The sequence below is a fragment of the Papio anubis genome, chromosome 7 (assembly GCF_008728515.1).
Source record: "Papio anubis isolate 15944 chromosome 7, Panubis1.0, whole genome shotgun sequence".
NCBI classification, from domain to species: Eukaryota; Metazoa; Chordata; class Mammalia; order Primates; family Cercopithecidae; genus Papio; species Papio anubis.
The window spans coordinates 116,909,376-116,929,659 of NC_044982.1; the positions used below are offsets into that span (position 1 = coordinate 116,909,376).

General features: G+C 47.1%; 1 protein-coding gene across 1 annotated transcript in view; it reads left to right on the top strand.

Annotated features, from left to right (window-relative positions):
- The first annotated feature begins 417 nt into the window (after positions 1–417).
- GRAMD2A (GRAM domain containing 2A) overlaps positions 418–20,284 on the top strand; it is a 40,406-nt gene continuing 20,539 nt past the window's right edge. Inside the window, exon 1 of the mRNA XM_031669223.1 lies at positions 418–503. Within this exon, the coding sequence (XP_031525083.1) occupies positions 463–503 (41 nt within the window). The 5' untranslated portion in view covers positions 418–462. The remainder of the gene's footprint in view (positions 504–20,284) is intronic.

A 20,284-nucleotide genomic window follows, 5' to 3' on the forward strand; every position in this document is an offset into this window, starting at 1 on the left:
TCCCCTTTGGTGTTCCCCACTCATGGTAAAATTGAAACTTACCCTGGAGCTCGATGTTGGGAAGGGTTAGGTTGGAGAGGGGCCGGAATTGGTTCCTGCAGAGGGACCCAAACTCCAAGACTAGGAGGACAGAAGCGTCCAGAGGGGACACAATACCCTCGACGTGAGGGACAGGAGGTACCGCGCCAGGCCCTGGCCTCCGGGACCTTCCAGTCCCGGACCTTCCAGTCTCGGGGACCGAGCGCTAGGATCTGCTCAGAGCTTGGGGCCCTACCTGGGGAAGGTGGGGAAGGAGGGAAGCTGGGGAAGCTGTGGAAGGAGAGGGAGGAACGACCAATGGGCTGGGCCCGGCCCGCGCGACCCGCCAATGGGCGGGCGGGGCGGGCTCTCGACGGGGCGGGCGGGGTCCGGCGGGCGCTGGGTCAGGGCGCGCGGTCAGGGCCGCTGGGTGCAGGCGTCACGATGACCGCTCTGAGCCGGAGCGAGGCCGCCGAGGCGGGCAGGTAAGGGGTTGCGGCCCGGGGGCCGGTCTCGGGGTTCCGGGGGCCGGTCTCGGGGTTCCGGAGGCCGCCGCGAGGGGCTGCTGCCGCGCGGGGCAGGACGGCTCCTGGGGCTGCGGCAACTCGGCGCGTTCTGCCCACGGGGCAGGCACTTCCCGGCCGCCGGAATGCGGGCTCCGGGCCAGAGCTGCGCCGCGCGCCCAGGCACCTCCCGGGGCCCGCGAGGTGTTCGCGCCAGGACCGGGTGTCCTGCTGCGACCTGGGGGATAAGGGACGGTCCCGGCGGCATCCGGGCAGGGAAAGGCACCCTCCTCGCGACGCCCCGCATGGCCCATCTCCGCCTCGCCACTCTTCATCCTTTCATTTATTCATTCATCATTCGTTCCCCGCGATATCGACTTCCAGTCCTGATTGTCCCCGACCCAAAGGTTGACTTTCCCTGCGGCCCCTGGAGGGCCAGACTCTTTCCTCTCGCCGCCGAATCCGCACTTGTAGCGGCCCGCGGCTGCGGGGAGGCAGCTCGGAGCTGTCTCAGCACGACGCAGCCTCCCCCGGGCGCCAGGCCCATCCCGGTCGGGCGGGCTGGGGCCGGTCTCCTGGCCTCGAGACCTGGTCCAAAGTCGCCTTGGGAGGAAGGGATAAAGAGGCAGGGCAGACAGGAGATGGCGCTGCACACATAACATCCAGAATTGTGGTGTCTGCTCCTTGAGGTCTTGGGGTTCTAGGGGTGACACTATTTGGGGGAACCTGTCAGTTCCTGCCCCGGTCCAGGTTCCAAGCCGCACAGCCTGAGGTCAGGTACAGCCTGGCATCCTCAGCCAGCTAGCACTGGAGCAGGTAGGGTGAATGTGTGAGCCTTGTGTCCAAATCAGCCCGAGAGACACAGGGGTGTGGACCCCAGCGGGGGTCCCTCTGCCGTATCCTCAGAGGGACTGGTGGGGCTCCACCGCGCTGTCATTTGTGTCTCTGCTCTGCTTGCCGCCCCACTCACTAGGCTTGATTGTTTCAAGGTGCCCCTCCTTGCAGGGGGCCAGGCTCCTAGGGAACGAGAGAGGGTGCCCTGGCAACCTGGTGTCTTCACCCCATGTCCACCTGTAGCGGGCTCTAAAGTCTGGCTCCTTTCAGAGCAAAGACTTATGGCCTTGCTAGGAGAGGTAGAATAAAGGGTGTCCATCCCATTCTTCAGTGAGGAGTCAGTGTGCCCCTCCTTCTTTTTTCTTTTTCTTTTCTTTTTTTTTTTTTTGAGACAGAGTCTCACTCTGTCACCCAGGCTGGAGTGCTGTGGTGCAATCTTGGCTCACTGCAACCTCTGCCTCCCAGGTTCAAGTGATCCTCCTGCCTCAGCCTCCCGAGTAGCTGGGATTACAGGCATCCACCACCATGCCCAGCTAATTTTTGTATTTTTAGTAGAGATGGGGTTTCACCATGTTGGCCAGGCTGGTCTTGAACTCCTGACCTCATGTGATCCACCCACCTCAGCCTCCCAAAGTGCTAGGATTATAGGGAATATGGTGTGAGCCACTGTGCCTGGCCCCCTCCATAGTCTTCTGATCAGGCTGGCTGGAGACCATGCTGCAGACACTTAGGTTTAAGTTTTAGTTTGGCAGGCATTGAGTGGGCACCTCTGGGGCAAATGGGCAGGTCCAGAGGGGAAAGCTGACAGAGGCCCCACCGAGCTTCCAGGAGAGTTTAGGCTGGGGCCAAATAGAAGTTCTCCTTCCCAACTTCCCCTTGGGAGAATTTTCTGAATAGCCTGGAGAGGGTAGCTCAAACTCCATCTGTGCCTTGATGTTGCTGGCTGCTTTCAAATTTCTTTCTTTTGTTTTGAGATGGAGTTTTGCTCTTGTTACCCAGGCTGGAGTGCAATGGCGTGATCTCGGCTCACTACAAACTCCGCCTCCCAGGTTCAAGTGATTCTCCTGCGTCAGCCTCCCGAGTAGCTGGGATTACAGGCATGCACCACCACCCCTGGCTAATTTTGTATTTTTTAGTAGAGACAGGGTTTTTCCATGTTGCTCAGGCTGGTCTCCAACTCTCGACCTCAGGTGATCTGCCTGCCTTGGCCTCTCAAAGTGCTGGGATTACAGGTGTGAGCCACCGCACCTGGCCTCAAATTTCTAAATTTAGCAAGTCCCCAAAGCTTCGGCACAGACCAGAGAGACTTGCATTGCTAATTCATCCACCTAGGGTGTTCCTGTGATCCCCTGAGGTTGAGGTCAGCAGTACCCAAGGTAGGTTGCTGCCAACTGGCCTCTTGGAAGCTCTCCCATGAGCTGCTGAGCTGTTAGTGCCTCCTGGGGGGCTCCACCCTGCCCCTAACCTGCTTAGGGTCGCTCTGGTCCTTGCCTGCCACGGACCATGTTTATCAGCTGGAGGGAAGAGCCTTACTCAGAATCAGAAGTGAGTTCTAAGCCTCAGGCTGTTCCTGTTTTGCTGCGACTTGGGACAAATCACTTCCGCTTTCTGGGCCTGCTTTATACCATAAGGTAAGGAGATTGGACTGTACGTTCCCTAAAGGCCTTCTGCATGCAGTCATCCAGTGATTATGCTAACTAGAGACTTCTAGCAACTTCTGGGGAAGTTTGTCTACACTCAGGCTACAGTATTTTCAGCAAACGTGATTGGACAAGTGGGCCTGTGCCTTATATTTTGGTGGAGTGAAAAAATTTGAGCCAGTGAAGCCAAATCCTTATAGCAAGCAGCATGCAGCATACCTGGCTCTTTGCTGATTGCAAATAGGCATTTAAAATATGAATTTGAGCCAGGCACATTGGCTCACACCTCTAATCCCAACGCTTTGGGAGGCCGAGGCGGGTGGATCATCTGAGGTTAGGAGTTCAAGACCAGCCTGGCCAACATGGTGAAACCTCATCTCTACTAAAAATACAAAAATTAGCCAGGTGTGGTGGTGCATGCCTGTAATCCCAGCTACCTGGGAGGTTGACGCTGGAGAATCTCTGGAACCTGGGAGGCAGAGGCTGTAGTGAGCTGAGATCACGCCACTGCATTCCAGCCTGGGTGACAGAGTAAGACTCTGTCTCAAAAAAAAAAAAAAAAAATATATATATATATATATATATATATATATATATAAAATAAAGAAAAATAAAATATGAATTTGGAATCAGAAGTCCCCATTACTTCCAACTAAAGTGGCATCATAGGTATTTCCTAAGTTTTAAGTTCTGGATAAAAACTCCACCAGTGTCTATGATCTCCACCATGAACTCTGTTAAGGAACCTTCACTTTTGTGTATTCCCGCTCTTTTCTCTCCATTTCCCTGTCTTCTGCATAAGCATGTCCTCTTGCTAAGTAATTCAAGCATAAGGACTTGGAATACTAAAATCACAAGCTTAGGAGAAATAATAAAATAAAACTGTTATTTTCCCAAAACAAAAATTTCCCTCCAATTTCCTTCCCAGTTTCGGAAGATGTTTCATTTCCTTTCATAATTTCTCCTTTGCTGTGGCTACCCATGGAAAGCCCTTGAAGTCAAGAACGGTGTAGCGTTCCACTCTAATATCTGGTGTGAGCCTGAACACCAGAAAATAATTTTTCTCCCAGGAAAGTGAAAATCATTTCCCGCAATTCTGCAGCCATCTCTGATGCAAGTATGAGTTTCAAATGAGGTTGACCTTGGCCACTGTGCTGCTATTCACCTGGACTTCAGGATATCAGTCTGTCACCACCTGTCATCACCAACCTTTGAAGCTTTAATTCCCCAGCTATTTGCTGATGTAGGAAAGGAAGGAGAAGGGGGAGGGCAGAAACACCTGAGAATGGAGCTTCCTGTGTAATTAAGAAGTAACAAGCTCCCCAAGGTGCACCTGCCTGCTCCGGGACAGATTCCAAAAGGCAGGCATTGTCCTCAGGGATATAAGCCACTGTAGGAGAAAGTGATTCCTCACCCCTCCTTCCCATGACTATACATTTTTATTAGTTTAGAAATGCACAAGCCGGGCGTGGTGGCTCACGCTTGTAATCTCAGTACTTTGGGGGGCTGAGGCGAGTGGATCACCTGAGGTCAGGAGTTTGAGACCAGCCTGGCCAACATAGTGAAACCCCGTCTCTACTAAAAATACAAAAAATTAGCTGGGCGTGGTGGCGGGTACCTGTAATTCCAGCTACTAGGGAGGCTGAGGCAGGAGAATCACTTGAACCCGGAGGCAGAGGTTGCAGTGAGCCAAGATCATGCCATTGCACTCCAGCCTGGGCAACAAGAGTGAAAAAAAAAAAAAGAAAAAGAAATGCTCCTTCATTGTTTAGGACTGGAGGCGTGTTTTAATAACCTGTGGCGACTGAACCAATCTTTAAAGCCTTGTCCTAAATTAGTGTTTCTTCAGTGATGTTTGAAATTACATTGTTAATTTTTAAAGCAGTTTTTGGCTGGCTGTATTTCTTTTTAACCTGAAGTAAAGATCACATGAAGAATTAGTTTAAATCAAACATGAATCGCTTTTCCTCCTAACATCTATACATGGCACATCAATGGTATAGTAGTTAATTGTAGAGATCCTATTGGTATTTCATTTCATTGGCTCACCGAGCGCACAGCAGCCTGGGCGGTATGCCTGACCAAACAACTGTGATTGATTATTAGAACTTTTTTTTTCTCTCTTCTGTAGAAAAAAAGTTTAGATATTTCTAATTTGTGTTGCAATTAACCGGATTACTCAAAACCTGCCAGTAATCACTCGGGCCACACAAAATGCTATTTTAAAATAAATTTTGAATTTTTGAAGGATTACTTAGAAATTTTATTTTAAAATAACCCAGTGACAATACTTAGAATTGGCATTCCTACTGCGCTTCCTTCATTATTAAACAAGTTGAAACATGTTTATATTCTGAATTGCTAACTTTTTATTGTGGAAAATTTCAAACATATACAAAAGGAGAGAGAATAGTGTAATAAGTGGCATGTACCCATTTCCCAGTTTTAGCAATAATTAAGTCATGGGTAAAGTTTGTTTCATATATATCTCCCTGTCTCCTGGATTATTCTGAAACAAATTGTAGCTATTATTTTATCCAAAAATATTTCAGTATATATCTATAAAAGAGCCTTTAAAAAATATTTCTACAATATCATTATTACATCTAAAAGATGACAGTAACTCCTTAATCTGATAGCTGGTCAGCATTTACATTCCCTCCATTGTCTCATAAATGTCTTTGTACCATTTATTTTAATAAGGATTCAGATGAAGTTTATACTTTAAAGTCAAAGAGTTGACTTTTTTTTTTTTTTGAGATAGAGTCTTGCTCTGTCACCCAGGCTAGAGTGCAGTGGCCAGATCTCGGCTCACTGCAAGCTCCGCCTCCCGGGTTCACGCCATTCTCCTGCCTCAGCCTCCTGAGTAGCTGGGACTACAGGCACCCGCCACCTCGCCCGGCTAGTTTTTTGTAATTTTTAGTAGAGACGGGGTTTCACCGTGTTAGCCAGGATGGTCTTGATCTCCTGACCTCGTGATCCGCCCGTCTCGGCCTCCCAAAGTGCTGGGATTACAGGCGTGAGCCACCGCGCCCAGCCAAGAGTTGACATTTTGAATCTATATATCTTTATCTCTGTAATCTCTTTACATCTGTGGTTTCCTCTTTTCTTCCCTTTCTTTTTCCCTTGCAAATTATTTGTTGAAAAAACCAGGCTATGTTTTCTATAACTTCTTCTGATTTGTTGATGTTGTTTAAACCATTCCTTTGATTTATGTATTTCCTATACATTGGGAGTTGAACCTAGAGTCTTGGTCAGATTCTGATGGTATTGTGTGCGTCAAGAAGCGTATAGTATCAGTTATTTCTCTTTGAAGAATGTTAGCAGCCATTGATGATTATTTCATTCTGACCCATTATTTCATTAGGGACTGGAAAATGGTTATTAGTCTAATCCTACCAGTTTTTCATCATTTATTAGGAGACTCTTTCTATAAAAAGATGTGTTCCCGGCCAGGTGTAGTGGCTCCTGCTGTAATCCCAGCACATTGGGAGGCCAAGGTGGGCGGGTCACCTGTGGTTAGGAGTTCAAGACCAGCCTGGCCAACATGGTGAAACTCCGTCTCTACTAAAAAAAATACAAAAATTAGCTGGGCGTGGTGGCAGGCACCTGTAATCCCAGCTGCTAGGGAGGCTGAGGCAGGAGAATGGCCTGAACCCGGGGGGCGGAGCTTGCAGTGAGCCGAGATCACGCCACTGCACTCCAGTCTGGGTGACAGAGCGAGACTCCATCTGGGAAAAAAAAAAAAAAAAAGGTGTGTTCCCTTTTCAACTATTTGCTTATCCTGAGTTATAGCCAGTACTAGAAAGGCAGAACAAATACTTGACTCTTATTTCTTAGTTTTCAAAATTGTGGTATGGGCTCTAGTATCCACCAAGGTGGCCAGTGAGTCATTTCGGTGTTATTATAATCTCATGGATTTGAACATATTTGATGTGTTTTAATCCATTCTTATTGATGCTCAAATGGTCCCATCTTTAAGTTGGTTCCTGAGTTCTTGAGCCATGACTCCAGGCTTCGATGACTTCCTTAGTTTCTGGTATGATTAGACGTTTTAGGCTCCTTTTTGCATTTCCTCAGTTCTGGAATCAGCCATTTCCCCAAGGAGCTGCCTAATTAGAGGAGTATCTGCTATCATTTGGGGGTCATAGCCTACACTGGGAATCTAATAAAAGTGAAATGCTCTCTTTCCAGAAACATACCCCTTTGTTCAGACCCAGCAATTCTGCCCAAAGTTCTAGGAGTTCACAGATCCGCTCTCCAACTCTTGCCTGGACCTCAGAGGCATGTAATTTACATTAGATTGTCAATCTGCGTCCATAATGATGGAAGACTTGGGAGAATGGGAAATAACCAATTGTCCCCATGTGAAAACAGAAACTGGAAAAGTTAATGAATCTTGCAATACAAGACGATGCAAGAGAAGAGAGAGTTGTGGTGCAGACTTTGCCCTGGTCACACCAGCAGTGGAGATCCAGTTCTATCAAGGAAGGAACATGAGGACAAAGGTTTGTTCCTTGGTGAAGGATTATTAGCTAGAAGGAGGTCCATTCAGGTACTGGGAAGAACTTTTAAAAAAAATTTTTTTGAGACAGAGTCTCACTGTGTTGCCCAGGCTGGAGTGCAGTGGCGCGATCTCGGCTCACTGCAAGCTCCACCTCCCGGGTTCACACCATTCTCCTGCCTCAGCCTCCCGAGTAGCTGGGACTACAGGCACCCGCCACCACGCCCGGCTAATTTTTTGTATTTTTTTAGTAGAGACGGGGTTTCACCGTGTTAGCCAGGATGATCTCGATCTCCTGACCTCATGATCCACCCGCCTTGGCCTCCCAAAGTGCTGGGATTACAGGCATGAGCCACAGCGCCGAGCCAGGAAGAACTTTCTAATAGTCAGGGCTGTAGTGACAGATCTAATAGATGATATTCATGTATAGGCACACATTTTGAAATTCCTGTTGCCTAGTTATAATGTGCCTTTTTTCCCCCACCCACTTGAATATTTATTTCTTTACATGGAGTTTCTTGATATGGAGAACACTGAATAAGGGTTTGATTTGGTTTTTGTCTTTTAAGCCATTCCCAGCCCTGTAGTCAGTGTGATGTGATAGGGCAGCCTAAGCTTTCAGACAGACCTGGGTTCACACTCTTGCTCCACAAGTTACTGCTGAGTTACTACTGGCTCTGAGCCTCCCATTATCCGTCTATAAAACAGACTCACAGCTAACCTGCTTCAGAGGTACTCTGGCTGTGTAATGGCCTGGTACCCAGTAGGTGCTCACTAAAACGTACTTTCCTTTCAGTGCCTCTAACTTTGAGAACCTGAAATGGGGCTTCTTAGTGATAATTCAGCTACAACTCTAAGAAAAGCTACCTCTGTTTTACTTTTCCAGGCACAAAGTTCACTTTTTAAAATAAACTTTTTGTTTCGAGAGAATTGTAAATTCACGTTCAATATTATAAAGTACTACAGAGAGATCTCATGTATTCTTCACCCAGTTTCCCCCAATGGTAACATCCTGAATAGCAATAGAACGTATCACAACCAGAAAATTGACACTGATATAATCCATCTACCTTAGTCAGAGTTCACTAGTTTTACATGCACTCGTTTGTGTCTGTGCATGTGTGTGGAACTATATTTAGTCTTGTGTAATTTTTATCACATGTCGATTTGGCAAAGTTCATTTTTATTTTTATTTATTTATTTATTTATTTATTTATTTAGAGACGGAGTCTCGCTCTGTCGCCCAGGCTGGAGTGCAGTCGCCGGATCTCAGCTCACTGCAAGCTCCGCCTCCTGGGTTTACACCATTCTCCTGCCTCAGCCTCCCGAGTAGCTGGGACTACAGGCGCCCGCCACCTCGCCCAGCTAGTTTTTTTGTATTTTTTAGTAGAGACGGGGTTTCACCGTGTTAGCCAGGATAGTCTCGATCTCCTGACCTCGTGATCCGCCCGTCTCGGCCTCCCAAAGTGCTGGGATTACAGGCTTGAGCCACCGCGCCCGGCCCAAAGTTCATTTTTAAAACCAAGCTTTATTTTTCTGTTGGTTCTGAAAGTTTGCATGTAGTGAAGAATGAGATTTTAGGAATTTTGAATTTCAGAGGTGTCTATTCATTAATAATATCGCAGTGCCTTTGGAACAATTCTTTTTCCTGCCTTCTCCTTCTCCTCCTTTAAAAAAATTCTTTTACTAAATGAAAATAGTTTGTTTATTCTAATTATAAAAATCAGGCAAAGTGGCCTGAATACTTTGTTTTGTTTGAACTTATTCTAACAGGTGTGTAATACTTTTAACATCCAAACCAATAAAGCACTTAAAGGCTGGGCATGGTGGCTCACACCTGTAATCCTAGCACTTCAGGAGGCCAAGGTGGGCAGATCACCTGAGGTCAGGAGTTCGAGACCAGCCTGGCCAACATGGTGAAACCCTGTCTCTACTAAAAATACAAAAATTTAGCTAGCTGAGGTAGCAGGCACCTGTAATCCCAGCTACTGGGGAGGCTGAGGCAGGAGAATCGCTTGAACCTGGGGATCGGAGGTTGCAGTGAGCCAAGATCATGCCACTGCACTCCACCCTGGGCGACAGAGCAAGACTCCATCTCAAAAAAAAATTTAGGCAAAGTATACCAAAAATACAGAAAAGTATAAAGACGAAAACAAAAAACATGTAAAATCCCAATTCGTGGAGGAAAATGTTGGAATTTTAGTGAGCATCTTTCTACATGTATTTTATTAGGCACACTGTTCTACAGAACGCTTTTCCAATGTTATATAATCCTTTCTTTCATGTTCATATAAACTTTTTAATAAGTTTTAATAAATATTGATAAATATTTTTAATGGTTACATAGCCTTCTAGTCTACAAATAAAACACAATTTGTGCCTTATTGATGGACATTTATAGTACCTCCTTTTTTCTCCTCGAACTACACTTTAATGAGCTTTTTTTTTTTTTTTTTTTTTTGAGATGGAGTCTAGCTCTGTTGTCCAGGCTGGGGTGCAGTGGGAGGATCTCAGCTCACTGCAGCCTCCGCCTCCTGGGTTCAAGTGATTCTCCTGCCTTAGCCTCCTGAGTAGCTGGGATTATAGGCACACACCACCATACCCAGCTAATTTTTGTATTTTTAGTAAAGACAGGGTTTCACCACATTGGTCAGGCTGATCTGGAACTCCTGACCTCATGATCTGCCTGCCTGGGCCTCCCAAAGTGCTGGGATTACAGGCGTGAGCCACCATGCCTGGCCAGTGAACATTCTTACTATACATTGTAATTTGTGCTCAATTATTTCCTAGCAATAAATTGTTAGAAATGGAATTTATGGGTGTGACAGGTGTCTACATATAAAATTTATGTACATTTTTCTTTTTTTTTTTTTTTTTTTTTGAGACGGAGTCTCGCTCTGTTGCCCAGGTTGGAGTGCAGTGGCCAGATCTCAGCTCACTACAAGCTCCGCCTCCCGGGTTTACGCCATTCTCCTGCCTCAGCCTCCCGAGTAGCTGGGACTACAGGCGCCTGCCACCTCGCCCGGCTGGTTTTTTGTACTTTTTTAGTAGAGACGGGGTTTCACCGGGTTAGCCAGGATGGTCTCGATCTCCTGACCTTGTGATTCGCCCGTCTCGGCCTCCCAAAGTGCTGGGATTACAGGCTTGAGCCACCGCGCCCGGCCTATGTACATTTTTCATACTGTCCTACCATACAGATATGTGAGACTGTTCATTCACCAATATGTTGATCAACATTAGATAGTATTAACTTTAAAGCTTTAAAATCTAAAAAGTTAAAAAAAAAAAAAAAAAGGCACAGTGCCTCACTCACACCCTGTAATCCCAGCACTTTCAGAGGCTAGCTGAGGCTGGCAGATCACTTGAGCCCAGGAGTTTGAGACTAGCCTGGCCAACACAGCGAGACCCTGTTTCTATAAAAAATACAAAAATTAGCCAGTCTTGATGGCACATGCCTGTAGTCCCAGCGACTTTGGAGGCTGAGGTGGGAGAATTGCTTGAGCCCAGCAAGCAGAGGTTGCAGTGAGTTTTTATTGCACCACTGCACTCAAGCCTGGGTAACAGAGTGAGACCCTGTCTTAAAATGTGTATATCACTTATATCTTTAATTTACTTTACTTTTTTTTTTTTTTTTTAGTTTTTCTCTCCTTTCTTTTCTCTTTTGAGACAGGGTCTTGCTCTGTTGCCCAGGCTGGAGTGCAGTGACATGATCGCAGCTCACTGCAGCCTCAACATTCCAGGCTCAAGTGATCCTCCCACCTCAGCCTCCCAAGTAGCAGATGGGACTACAGACACATGCTACCACACCTGGCTGATTTTCATTTTTTTTATAGAGATGGGGTCTCACCGTGTTGCCCAGGTTGGTCTCAAACTCCTGGGCTCAAGCGATCCTCCTGCCTCAGCCTCCCAGTGTTGGGATTACAGGCATGAGCCACCATGCCCAGCCTTTAATTTACTTTAAGAGCTTTACTGGTTTTGATTTTAAAAGTATTACAAACCTGTTAGTATAAGTTCAAACAAAACAAAGTATATAAAGAGTGAACATTTCCTTTATTCTCCTGGATGTAGTCATGATTGTTTGATGTATGTCTTCAGTATAGTTTTTTTATGTTATAGATTGGCATCATACTGATCTGTATCTACTTTTCTTTTCTTTTCTTTTTTTTTTTTTTTGAGACGGAGTTCGCTTCTGTCACCCAGGCTGGAGTGCAGGGCTGGATCTCAGCTCACTGCAAGCTCAGCCCCGGTTTACGCCATTCTCCTGCCTCAGCCTCCCCGAGTAGCTGACTATAGGCGCTCGCCACTCCTCGGCCTCAAGCAGCTTTGTATTTTTAGTAGAGACGGGTTTCATCAGGGTTAGCCAGGGATGGTTCATCTCCTGACTCGTGGATCCGCCTGCCTCCTGCCTCTCCTAAAGTGCTGGGATTACAGGCTTGAGCCAATCACACCGGGCCTTCTTTCTTTCTTTTTTTGAGATGGAGTTTTGCTCTTGTTGCCCAGACTGGAGTGTAGTGGCACGATCTCAGCTCACTCTACCTCTACCTCTGGGGTTCAAGCAATTTTCCTGCCTCAGCCTTCCAAGTAGCTGGGATTACAGGAGCCTACCACCACAGCCAGCTGTTTGTATTTTAGTAGAGAGGGGTTTCACTATGTTGGCCAGGCTGGTCTTGAACTCCTGAGCTCACGTGATCCATCTGCCTTGGCTTCTCAAAAGTTCTGGGATTATAGGCATGAGCCACTGCATTCAGTCTGTACCTACTTATCACTTACAATACATGTTGGACTTTTTTTTCCATATTAGCACATATAAGAGCTCTAACTTATTCTTTTTTTTTTTTTTTTTGAGACGGAGTCTTGCTCTGTCGCCCAGGCTGGAGTGCAGTGGCGCCTTCTCGGCTCACTGCAAGCTCCGCCTCCCGGGTTCAGGTCATTCTCCTGCCTCAGCCTCCCCAGTAGCTGGGACTAAAGGCGCCTGCCACCGCGCCCAGCTAATTTTTTTTTTTGTATTTTTAGTAGAGACAGGGTTTCACCATGTTAGCCAGGATGGTCTCGATCTCCTGACCTCGTGATCCACCCTTCTCGGCCTCCCAAAGTGCTGGGATTACAGGCGTGAGCCACCGCGCCCGGCCTAACTTACTCTTTTTTATCAATTGCTTAGGAATCCATTATATTGATAAAATACCATTTTGGTATTTCTACATTTTTCCCCATAATTGTTAATCATATGAATATACATTTTTGTCCATTTATTTCCTTACATCAAGTGTCTTAAAAGGAATTGTTGGGTTAAAGAATTTGTATTTCTTGGCTGGGCACGGTAGCTCACGCCTGTAATCCCAGCACTTTGGGAGGCTGAGGTGGGCAGATCATGAGGTCAGGAGATTGAGACCATCCTGGCTAACACAGTGAAACCCCGTTCTCTACTAAAAATACAATAATTAGCCGGGTGTGGTGGCAGGCTTCTGTAGTCCCAGCCACTCGGAGGGCTGAGGCAGGAGAATCGCTTGAACCCAGGAGGCTGAGGTTGCAGTGAGCAGAGATTGCCACTGCACTCCAGCCTGGGTGAGGATGATCATGTCTCCAAAAAAGATTTTGTATTTCTTTTTTTTTAAGAGACGGAGTCTCAAGGCTGTCAGCCCAGGCTGGAGTGCAGTGGCGCCATCCTCGCTCACTGCAAGCCCCGGGTTCACTTATCTTCTCCTGCTCCCAGCCTCCTGAGTAGCTGGGACTACAGGCGCCCACCACCCCGCCTTCCCTCGCTAATTTTTGTATTTTTAGTAGAGACGGTGGGGTTTCACTGTGGTCTCGACCTCCTGACTTTGTGATCTCACGCTCGGGCCTCCCAAAGTGCTGCTACAGGCCGAACACCGCCTGATTTTGTATTTCTTAAGGCATTTGATGTATATTAGAAAGGTTAACTCAGTCTTTAGTCTTATAATGGGGAATAATAAATGACTATTTTCACATCCTTGGTAATACTGAGCACTATAATTTTAGGGTTTACCGATAAGATAGGTAAGATAGTTTTGTAAATTGCATGTTCATATTCTTTGCTCACTTTTCTATTAGTTTGTTTACCTTTTTTTATTGACTTGGATGAGCTCCCTACATATGAAGAATACCCATCCTTTGTCCACTTAAATTTTGATATACAGAAATTTTAAATGTTTATGCAATTAAATCTTTTATGTGTTCTGGGTTTTATATCTTGCTTAGAAAAACTTTTCCTGATATTTAAAAATATTCTCTTTTATTCTAGCTATTTACAGATTTAGAAAATATTTAGGTGTTTTATCTCCCTGGATTATCTTTTTGTGAATGGTGGGAGGTAGCCCCAATACCATTTATTGGACAACTCATTCTTTCCTTACTTGTATGAAACACGTTCTTCGTGATGTGCTAAATTCTCATATACTCATAGGTCATTTTCTGAACTGTCTTATGTTCCATTGATCTAGTAGTCTTTCCTAGGCCAGTTAATACCTCACTACTTAATTAATCTACCTTTGTAATTTGTTCTACATCTGGTAAGGCAAAGCCTTTGCATCATTTTCTTTTTCAAAATTTTCTTACTCTCTTTCACATGTGTGCACACGCACGTGCACCCTGTTGGAACATTTACAAATTAATTTGGGGTAAATTTGCTCCTTTAAAACTTTGACTCAGGCCAGGAGTAGTGGCTCACACCCATAATCCCAGCACTTTGGGAGGCTGAGGCAGGTGGATCACCTGAGGTTGGGAGTTGAAGACCTGCCTGGCCAACATGGTGAAACCCCGTCTCTACTAAAAATACAAAAATTAGCCAGGTGTGGTGGCATGTGCCTGTAGTCCTAGCTACTCAGGAGGCTGAGGCAGGAGAATTGCTTGAACCTGGGAGGTGGAGGTTGCAGTAAGCCAAGATCGTGCTATTGCACTCTAGCCTGGGTGACAGAGCAAGACTCCGTCTCAAAAAAAACAAAAACAAAACCCGGAACAAAATATACTTTTTGTTGTCATATGAATATATATTATTTTCCCACATATACTTTATAACTGTATTGTAGGTCTACAGGAAAACGATTGATTTTGACAAGTTAAAGAATCAGTCATTTGGGAGGTAGCCAATTGCCCCAATACCATTTACTGGACAAGATCTATTGATCTTGTAACCGTTAAAGTAGTAATTAATTCCATGAGTTAATTATGTGTCTACCCCATCACAGTTCTGCCTACTTCAGTGCCCAAATATAAAAATATCTGCGCCACTTTTTTATGATTTGTCGGTTGATTACGTATTGTTCAGATAGTTTATCTGACCATCTTCAAACAATAATTGTCCCTTTTTAACATGTAAGTGAACCTTTTATTTATTTTTCTCGCCTGCGTGCGGTGGCTGGAAGCTCCAGGACAAGGCTGAATAACAGTGGCGAGAGCAGGCATTCCTAGGAGCGCTCCCGCAGTTAGACAATCTGGGGTTCTCCCTGGAGGAGGAGGTCCCAGGACCCAGCAAGCTCCTCAAGACGGGGTCATTGATCAGGAATCTGGGCCCTTGGCCAGAGCCCAGCCTGGGGGAGCCGAGTTGGGAGGAGCCTGGGCAGGGCTCGCGGCCAGTCCCCGTGCGGGCATCCTCAGTCGGGCCAGTTACCATGCGTGGTGCAGGCACCGCACCAGGAAGGCGCTCGGAGGAGGCGCGCGCTCCTTTTCCCGGGGGCCCAGCAGGTGGGGGCACGGCTGCGGCACTCCCGACAGCTCCCCGGCCTGCGCAAGCTTTGGCTGTGACCACCAGCCTCCTGCAAATGGTCAGCTGGGGCCAGCCGGGCGGGATCAGTGCCGCCGCGGGCGCCGCTTTGGAGCCACTAAGTGTGGCGCTGGAATGCTGGGTGCGGCTGCCTTACCAGCTTCCCAGCCCTTTCCAAGGCAGGCGCAGAAAATAGACTTGTGGTTCGTGCCTGTGCTAGCCGAGGGGTGGAGGTGCTGCGGGTGAAGGTGGCTTGGGGAACTGGGGAACCGGGCAGTGAGGCCGTGGCAAGGGCTGTCCCTCTCCCTCCCTGACGGCAAACAACCCCCTCAGGGAACCAGGAGAGAAAGATGCAATCCTATCTACCTGTTCCCAGTATCTCCGTGGTCTTTTCCTGCAAGGGAAGGCAGAGGGCAGTTTCCGAGGGGATGTGGACTGAGCTGGGCTGGGACCAGGTTTCCAGCTGTGCTCAGCAGCATCCTTGCTGGTGGACAGAGACCTGTGCTCACCGGACCATCCCTGGGATGCAGTCACCGGCCTAGGAGAAAAGGAGGAGGAGCAGACCCCACTACTGCACCAAAGTTGTCCTGACCAAAGTTACTCATCTGCAGTGGTAAATTCAGGGGCTGCCTTTGCGTCCTGCTCTTACTTGGCCTCTCAGCAGACTTCAGCTCTGCGTTCCCCTCCATCTTTTGAAACACTCCTTTGGCTTCCATAACAGCCTTACACCTGGTTTTCTACTTTCTGTTGTTTTGTATTTATGTATTTGTTTGTTTATTTTAATAGAGACAGGATTTCACCATGTTGGCCAGGCTGGTCTCAAACTGTCGATCTCAGGTGATCCCCAAACTGCTGGGATTACAGGCATGAGCCAACACACCCGGGTTTTTTTTTTGTTTTTTTTTAAATGGAGGCATGGTCTCGCTCTGTCACCTGGGCTGGAGTGCAGGGCACAATCATAGCTCACTGCAGCCTTGAACTCCCCTGGCTCAGGTGATCCTCCCACCTCAGTCTCCTGAGTAGCTGGGACTACAGGTGTTCGCCACCACAGCCAGCTATTTATTTATTTGTATTTTTTTGTAGAGACAAGGTCTTCCCCTGTTGCTCAGGCTGGTCTCAAACTCCTAGGTTCAAGAGATCCACCAGCCTAGGCCTCTCAAAGTGCTGGGGTTACAGGCATGAACCATTGCGCCCAGCCTCTCTTTCTTGGGCCACTCTCTCAGAATCTCTTTGGAGGACTTCCCCTCTTCCTTCTCCACACAATCTTTAAGATTGTAGTTCCACAGATCCCAGACTTCTCCCTTTCTTCTCTCCTTTTCCCTCTCCACCTCTTTGTCTTCATTGAAATATCATTCACACACCATAAAATTCACTTTTTTACATGTACAAATTAGTAGTGTTTAGTATATTCACAAAGTTGTGCAACCATCATCCCCAAAAGACACTCTGTCTATACCATTAGAAGTCACCCCTCATTTCCTCCTTCCTCTAACCCTAGGCAACTACTAATCTACTTTCCGTCTGTATGGATTTCCTATTTTAGACATTTCCTATACATGGAATTGTACAATATGTGGTCTTTTGTGACTGGCTTCTTTCACTTAGCTTTTTTTTGGGGGGGGGGGATGGTGTCTCACTCTGTCGCCCAGGCTGGAGTGCAGTGGCACGATCTCAGCTCATTACATGCTCCGCCTCCTGGGTTCATGCCATTCTCCTGCCTCAGCCTCCTTGGTAGCTGGGACTACAGGCACATACCACCATGCCTGGCTAATTTTTGCATTTTTAGTAGAGATGGGATTTCACCCTATTGGCCAGGCTTGTCTCAATCTGCTGACCTTGTGATCTTCCCGCCTTGGCCTCCTAAAGTGCTGGGATTACAGGCGTGAGCCACCGCGCCTGGCCAAGAGTTCTTTTAGAACAATTTTAAATTGTAGTTAAGAAAAAGGAAAAAAAAACAACCTACCATCTGGGCATAGTGGCTCACACCTGTAATCCCAACACTTTGGGAGGCTGAGGCAGAAGGATCCCTTGAGGCCAGAAGTTTGAGACCAGCCTGGGCAACATAGAGAGACCCTGTCTCTACAAAAAATACAAAAAATAGCTGGGCATGGTAGCATGTACTTGTAATCCCAGCTACTCAGGAGGCTGAGGTGGGAGGATCACCTAAGCCCTGGGAGGTTGAGGCTGCAGTGAGCCATGCTTGCGCCACTGTACTCCAGCCTGAGCAACAGAGTGCACATTTCAGTAGTGTTAAGTATATTCACATTGTTGTGCAATCTTCAGAACTTTTCTTCTTGCAAAACTGAAACTCTATACCCAAAGAACAACAACTCATTATCCCCTCTGCCCCCAGGCCCTGGCAACCACCATTCTACTTTGTTTCTATGAATTCAACTACTCTAGATACCTAATTTAAATGGATTCATATGTTTTTTTGTGACTGTCTTATTTCACTTAACATAATGTCCTCAAGGTTATAAGGGTTCTCTATATATTTGGGATACTAATCCCTTATCAGACAGATGATTTGCAAATATTCTCTCCCATTCTGTGGATTGTCTTTTCACTTTCTTGACGATATTAACAGCATAAACATTTCTATTTTTGATACGATCTAATTTATCTGTTTTTTCCTTCTGTTTCTTGTGCTTTCGGTGTCATATCTAAGAGATCATTGCCTGATAGGTCATAAAGATTTACGCCTATGTTTTTTTTAAGAGTTTCCTAGTTTTAGCAGATTTTGGCTTTTTTTTTTTTTTTTTTTTTTTGAGACTGTCTCACTCTGTCACCCAGGCTGGAGTGCAGTGGCGTGATCTCAGCTCACTGCAACCTCCGCCTCCCGGCCTCAAACAATTCTCTTGCCTCAGCCTCCTGAGTAGCTGGGATTACAGACATGCTTCCCCACGCCCGGCGGATTTTTGTATTTTTAGTAGAGACAGGGTTTCACTGTGTTGGCCAGGCTGGTCTCAAACTCCTGACCTCAAGTGATCCACCCTCCCCGGCCTCCCAAAGTGCTGGGATTACAGGCATGAGCCACCGCGCCCAGCTGAATTTTGACTAATTTTTGTATACAGTGTGAGCTAAAGGTCATGTTATTCTTTTCCATGTGGATATTCAGTTGTCCCAGCATGATTTGTTGAAAAGACTTTTATTTCCCCCTAAGTCTTGGCATTCTTGTTGATAGCTTCTGTTCTTTGTGTACCCACTTTCTCTGGTGCAGTCTTACTAGCTCGTCTTCTCACTTATAGGCCAGTAACTCAGAAATTTATCCCTCCTGCCTAACCCTTTCTTCTGAGCTTCTTAGTCATATATAGTTTGACATCTCCACTTCAATGTCTCTCACACACGTTCAAGGCTGAACTCGTGACTGTTTCTTCCAACTAGGCTTTTCTTCTAGTCCATTTTTACCTCGTTTAGTCTCAGCATAACAGCCCACTATCCTACTCACTTAAGCCAGAAATCTAGAGTCATACTTGACACCTTCTTCTTTTTACCTCTCATCCAATTCATCACCACGTCAGATCGATTCTACTTGGAAATACATATTCCGAATCCATCCCTGCCCCTCCATCACTACTGCCACCCAGTCCAAGACATCATCTGTCTGCTGAGTTACAGCCTTTCACCTGATCTCTCTCCATGGAAAATTGTAAACACAACAAAGGACGAGAGAGTTGTCCAGTGGATCCCCATGTATCCATCGCCCAGCTACAATAACCAACAACACGAGTCATTCCTGTTTCGTCAATATGCACCCTCCACTCCCTTGCCCCACTTCCTTGGGATTACTTTGAAGCAATTAACACACAAAGTTGATAATATACTTTCCTGTTTAAATCTCCACATTGGTTTCCCATTGCTTTTAAGATAATGACCAAAACCATTATAGAGGCCCATGGGCCCTGCATAATCTGGCCCTGCCAGCCCCTCCAGCCTTGTTGCTTACTACTTCACTGCTCACCTCTGCCCTCCAGACCCAAGGCTCTATTTAGCTTCCTCACACATGCTGTGCACTTCTGGCCTTGGGGCCTTTGTATATGGCAACCCCCCTACAGTGACCCTCTCCACCCAGCATCCCCCTTCTCCATTTTGCTAGCATCCCTTGGAGCTCCAATGCTGTTTATCTTCAGAAAAGTCTTCCTTGCCCTCCATGGTTGAGTCAGGACGCCCTGATAGAGGTCCCTCCTGGGATGGGGGTTCATCTGACCACAGAGGGCCAGTGGCCATCTGCAGTTTATACAGTTCCTGGCCTCTGCTTTTTTCCCTCAGACAACATTTGTTGTCCCTCCTGGGCTGTGACTTTCTCACCCCTTTGCAGAGGAGTCACTGAGGCCCAGAAAGGAAGAGTGGCTTACTCAAGGCCCCTCAGCAATGAGAAGCAGTTTCAGGCCTGCATCCCTGTCTTCCTGTCCCCAGCCCCAGGCTCTTTCAGGACCCCAAGACCCTTCACACTTGCCTATGGTCCTGAGAAGAGCCTGATGGATCCACAAAGCCACAGTGATTCTGAGGTGGGTGTCCCAGGGTGGTTGGGGTGGGCTATCTGTACAGTATCCACGTTGGACAGAACTGACTTGTCTCCAGAGTAGCCACAGCCCCTGGCAGCCCTGAGTGGGGGCGTCTGAGCGGCTCAGCCTGTCTGTGGCCCCCCCACTCAGCAGGCCTGGCCGGAGGGTGGCCAGCAAGAGCACAGGGGCACTCTGTTCCTTAATGAATGCAAGTCTGTTTTTAGACCTGAATGACCAGCTTTTTGTCTGGAAATGGCCAAGCCCCAAGTGGCCTGCCAAGAAAAAGTGGTCTATGAACAGACCCGGGGGTGCCAGCTCAAATAGATGCCGCTGCAGCAGCGGGCATGATGGGATGGAGCCAGCAGCCAGCAGGGCACTCTTTGCAGGGCTGGCTCTGTGATCTGGCTTGTGCTTTGTAGGAAATCCTGGATATCCCCAAGAGGAAAGCTTCCCGGTTTCAGCTGTTTGTCACTGTCTGTCTCCGTGGCGACTGTTCTCACTGCACAGGCCTTTGAGCTCTGGGCAGGAGCAGGCAGCGATTGCTGGCCTCTAACCTCTGGTGG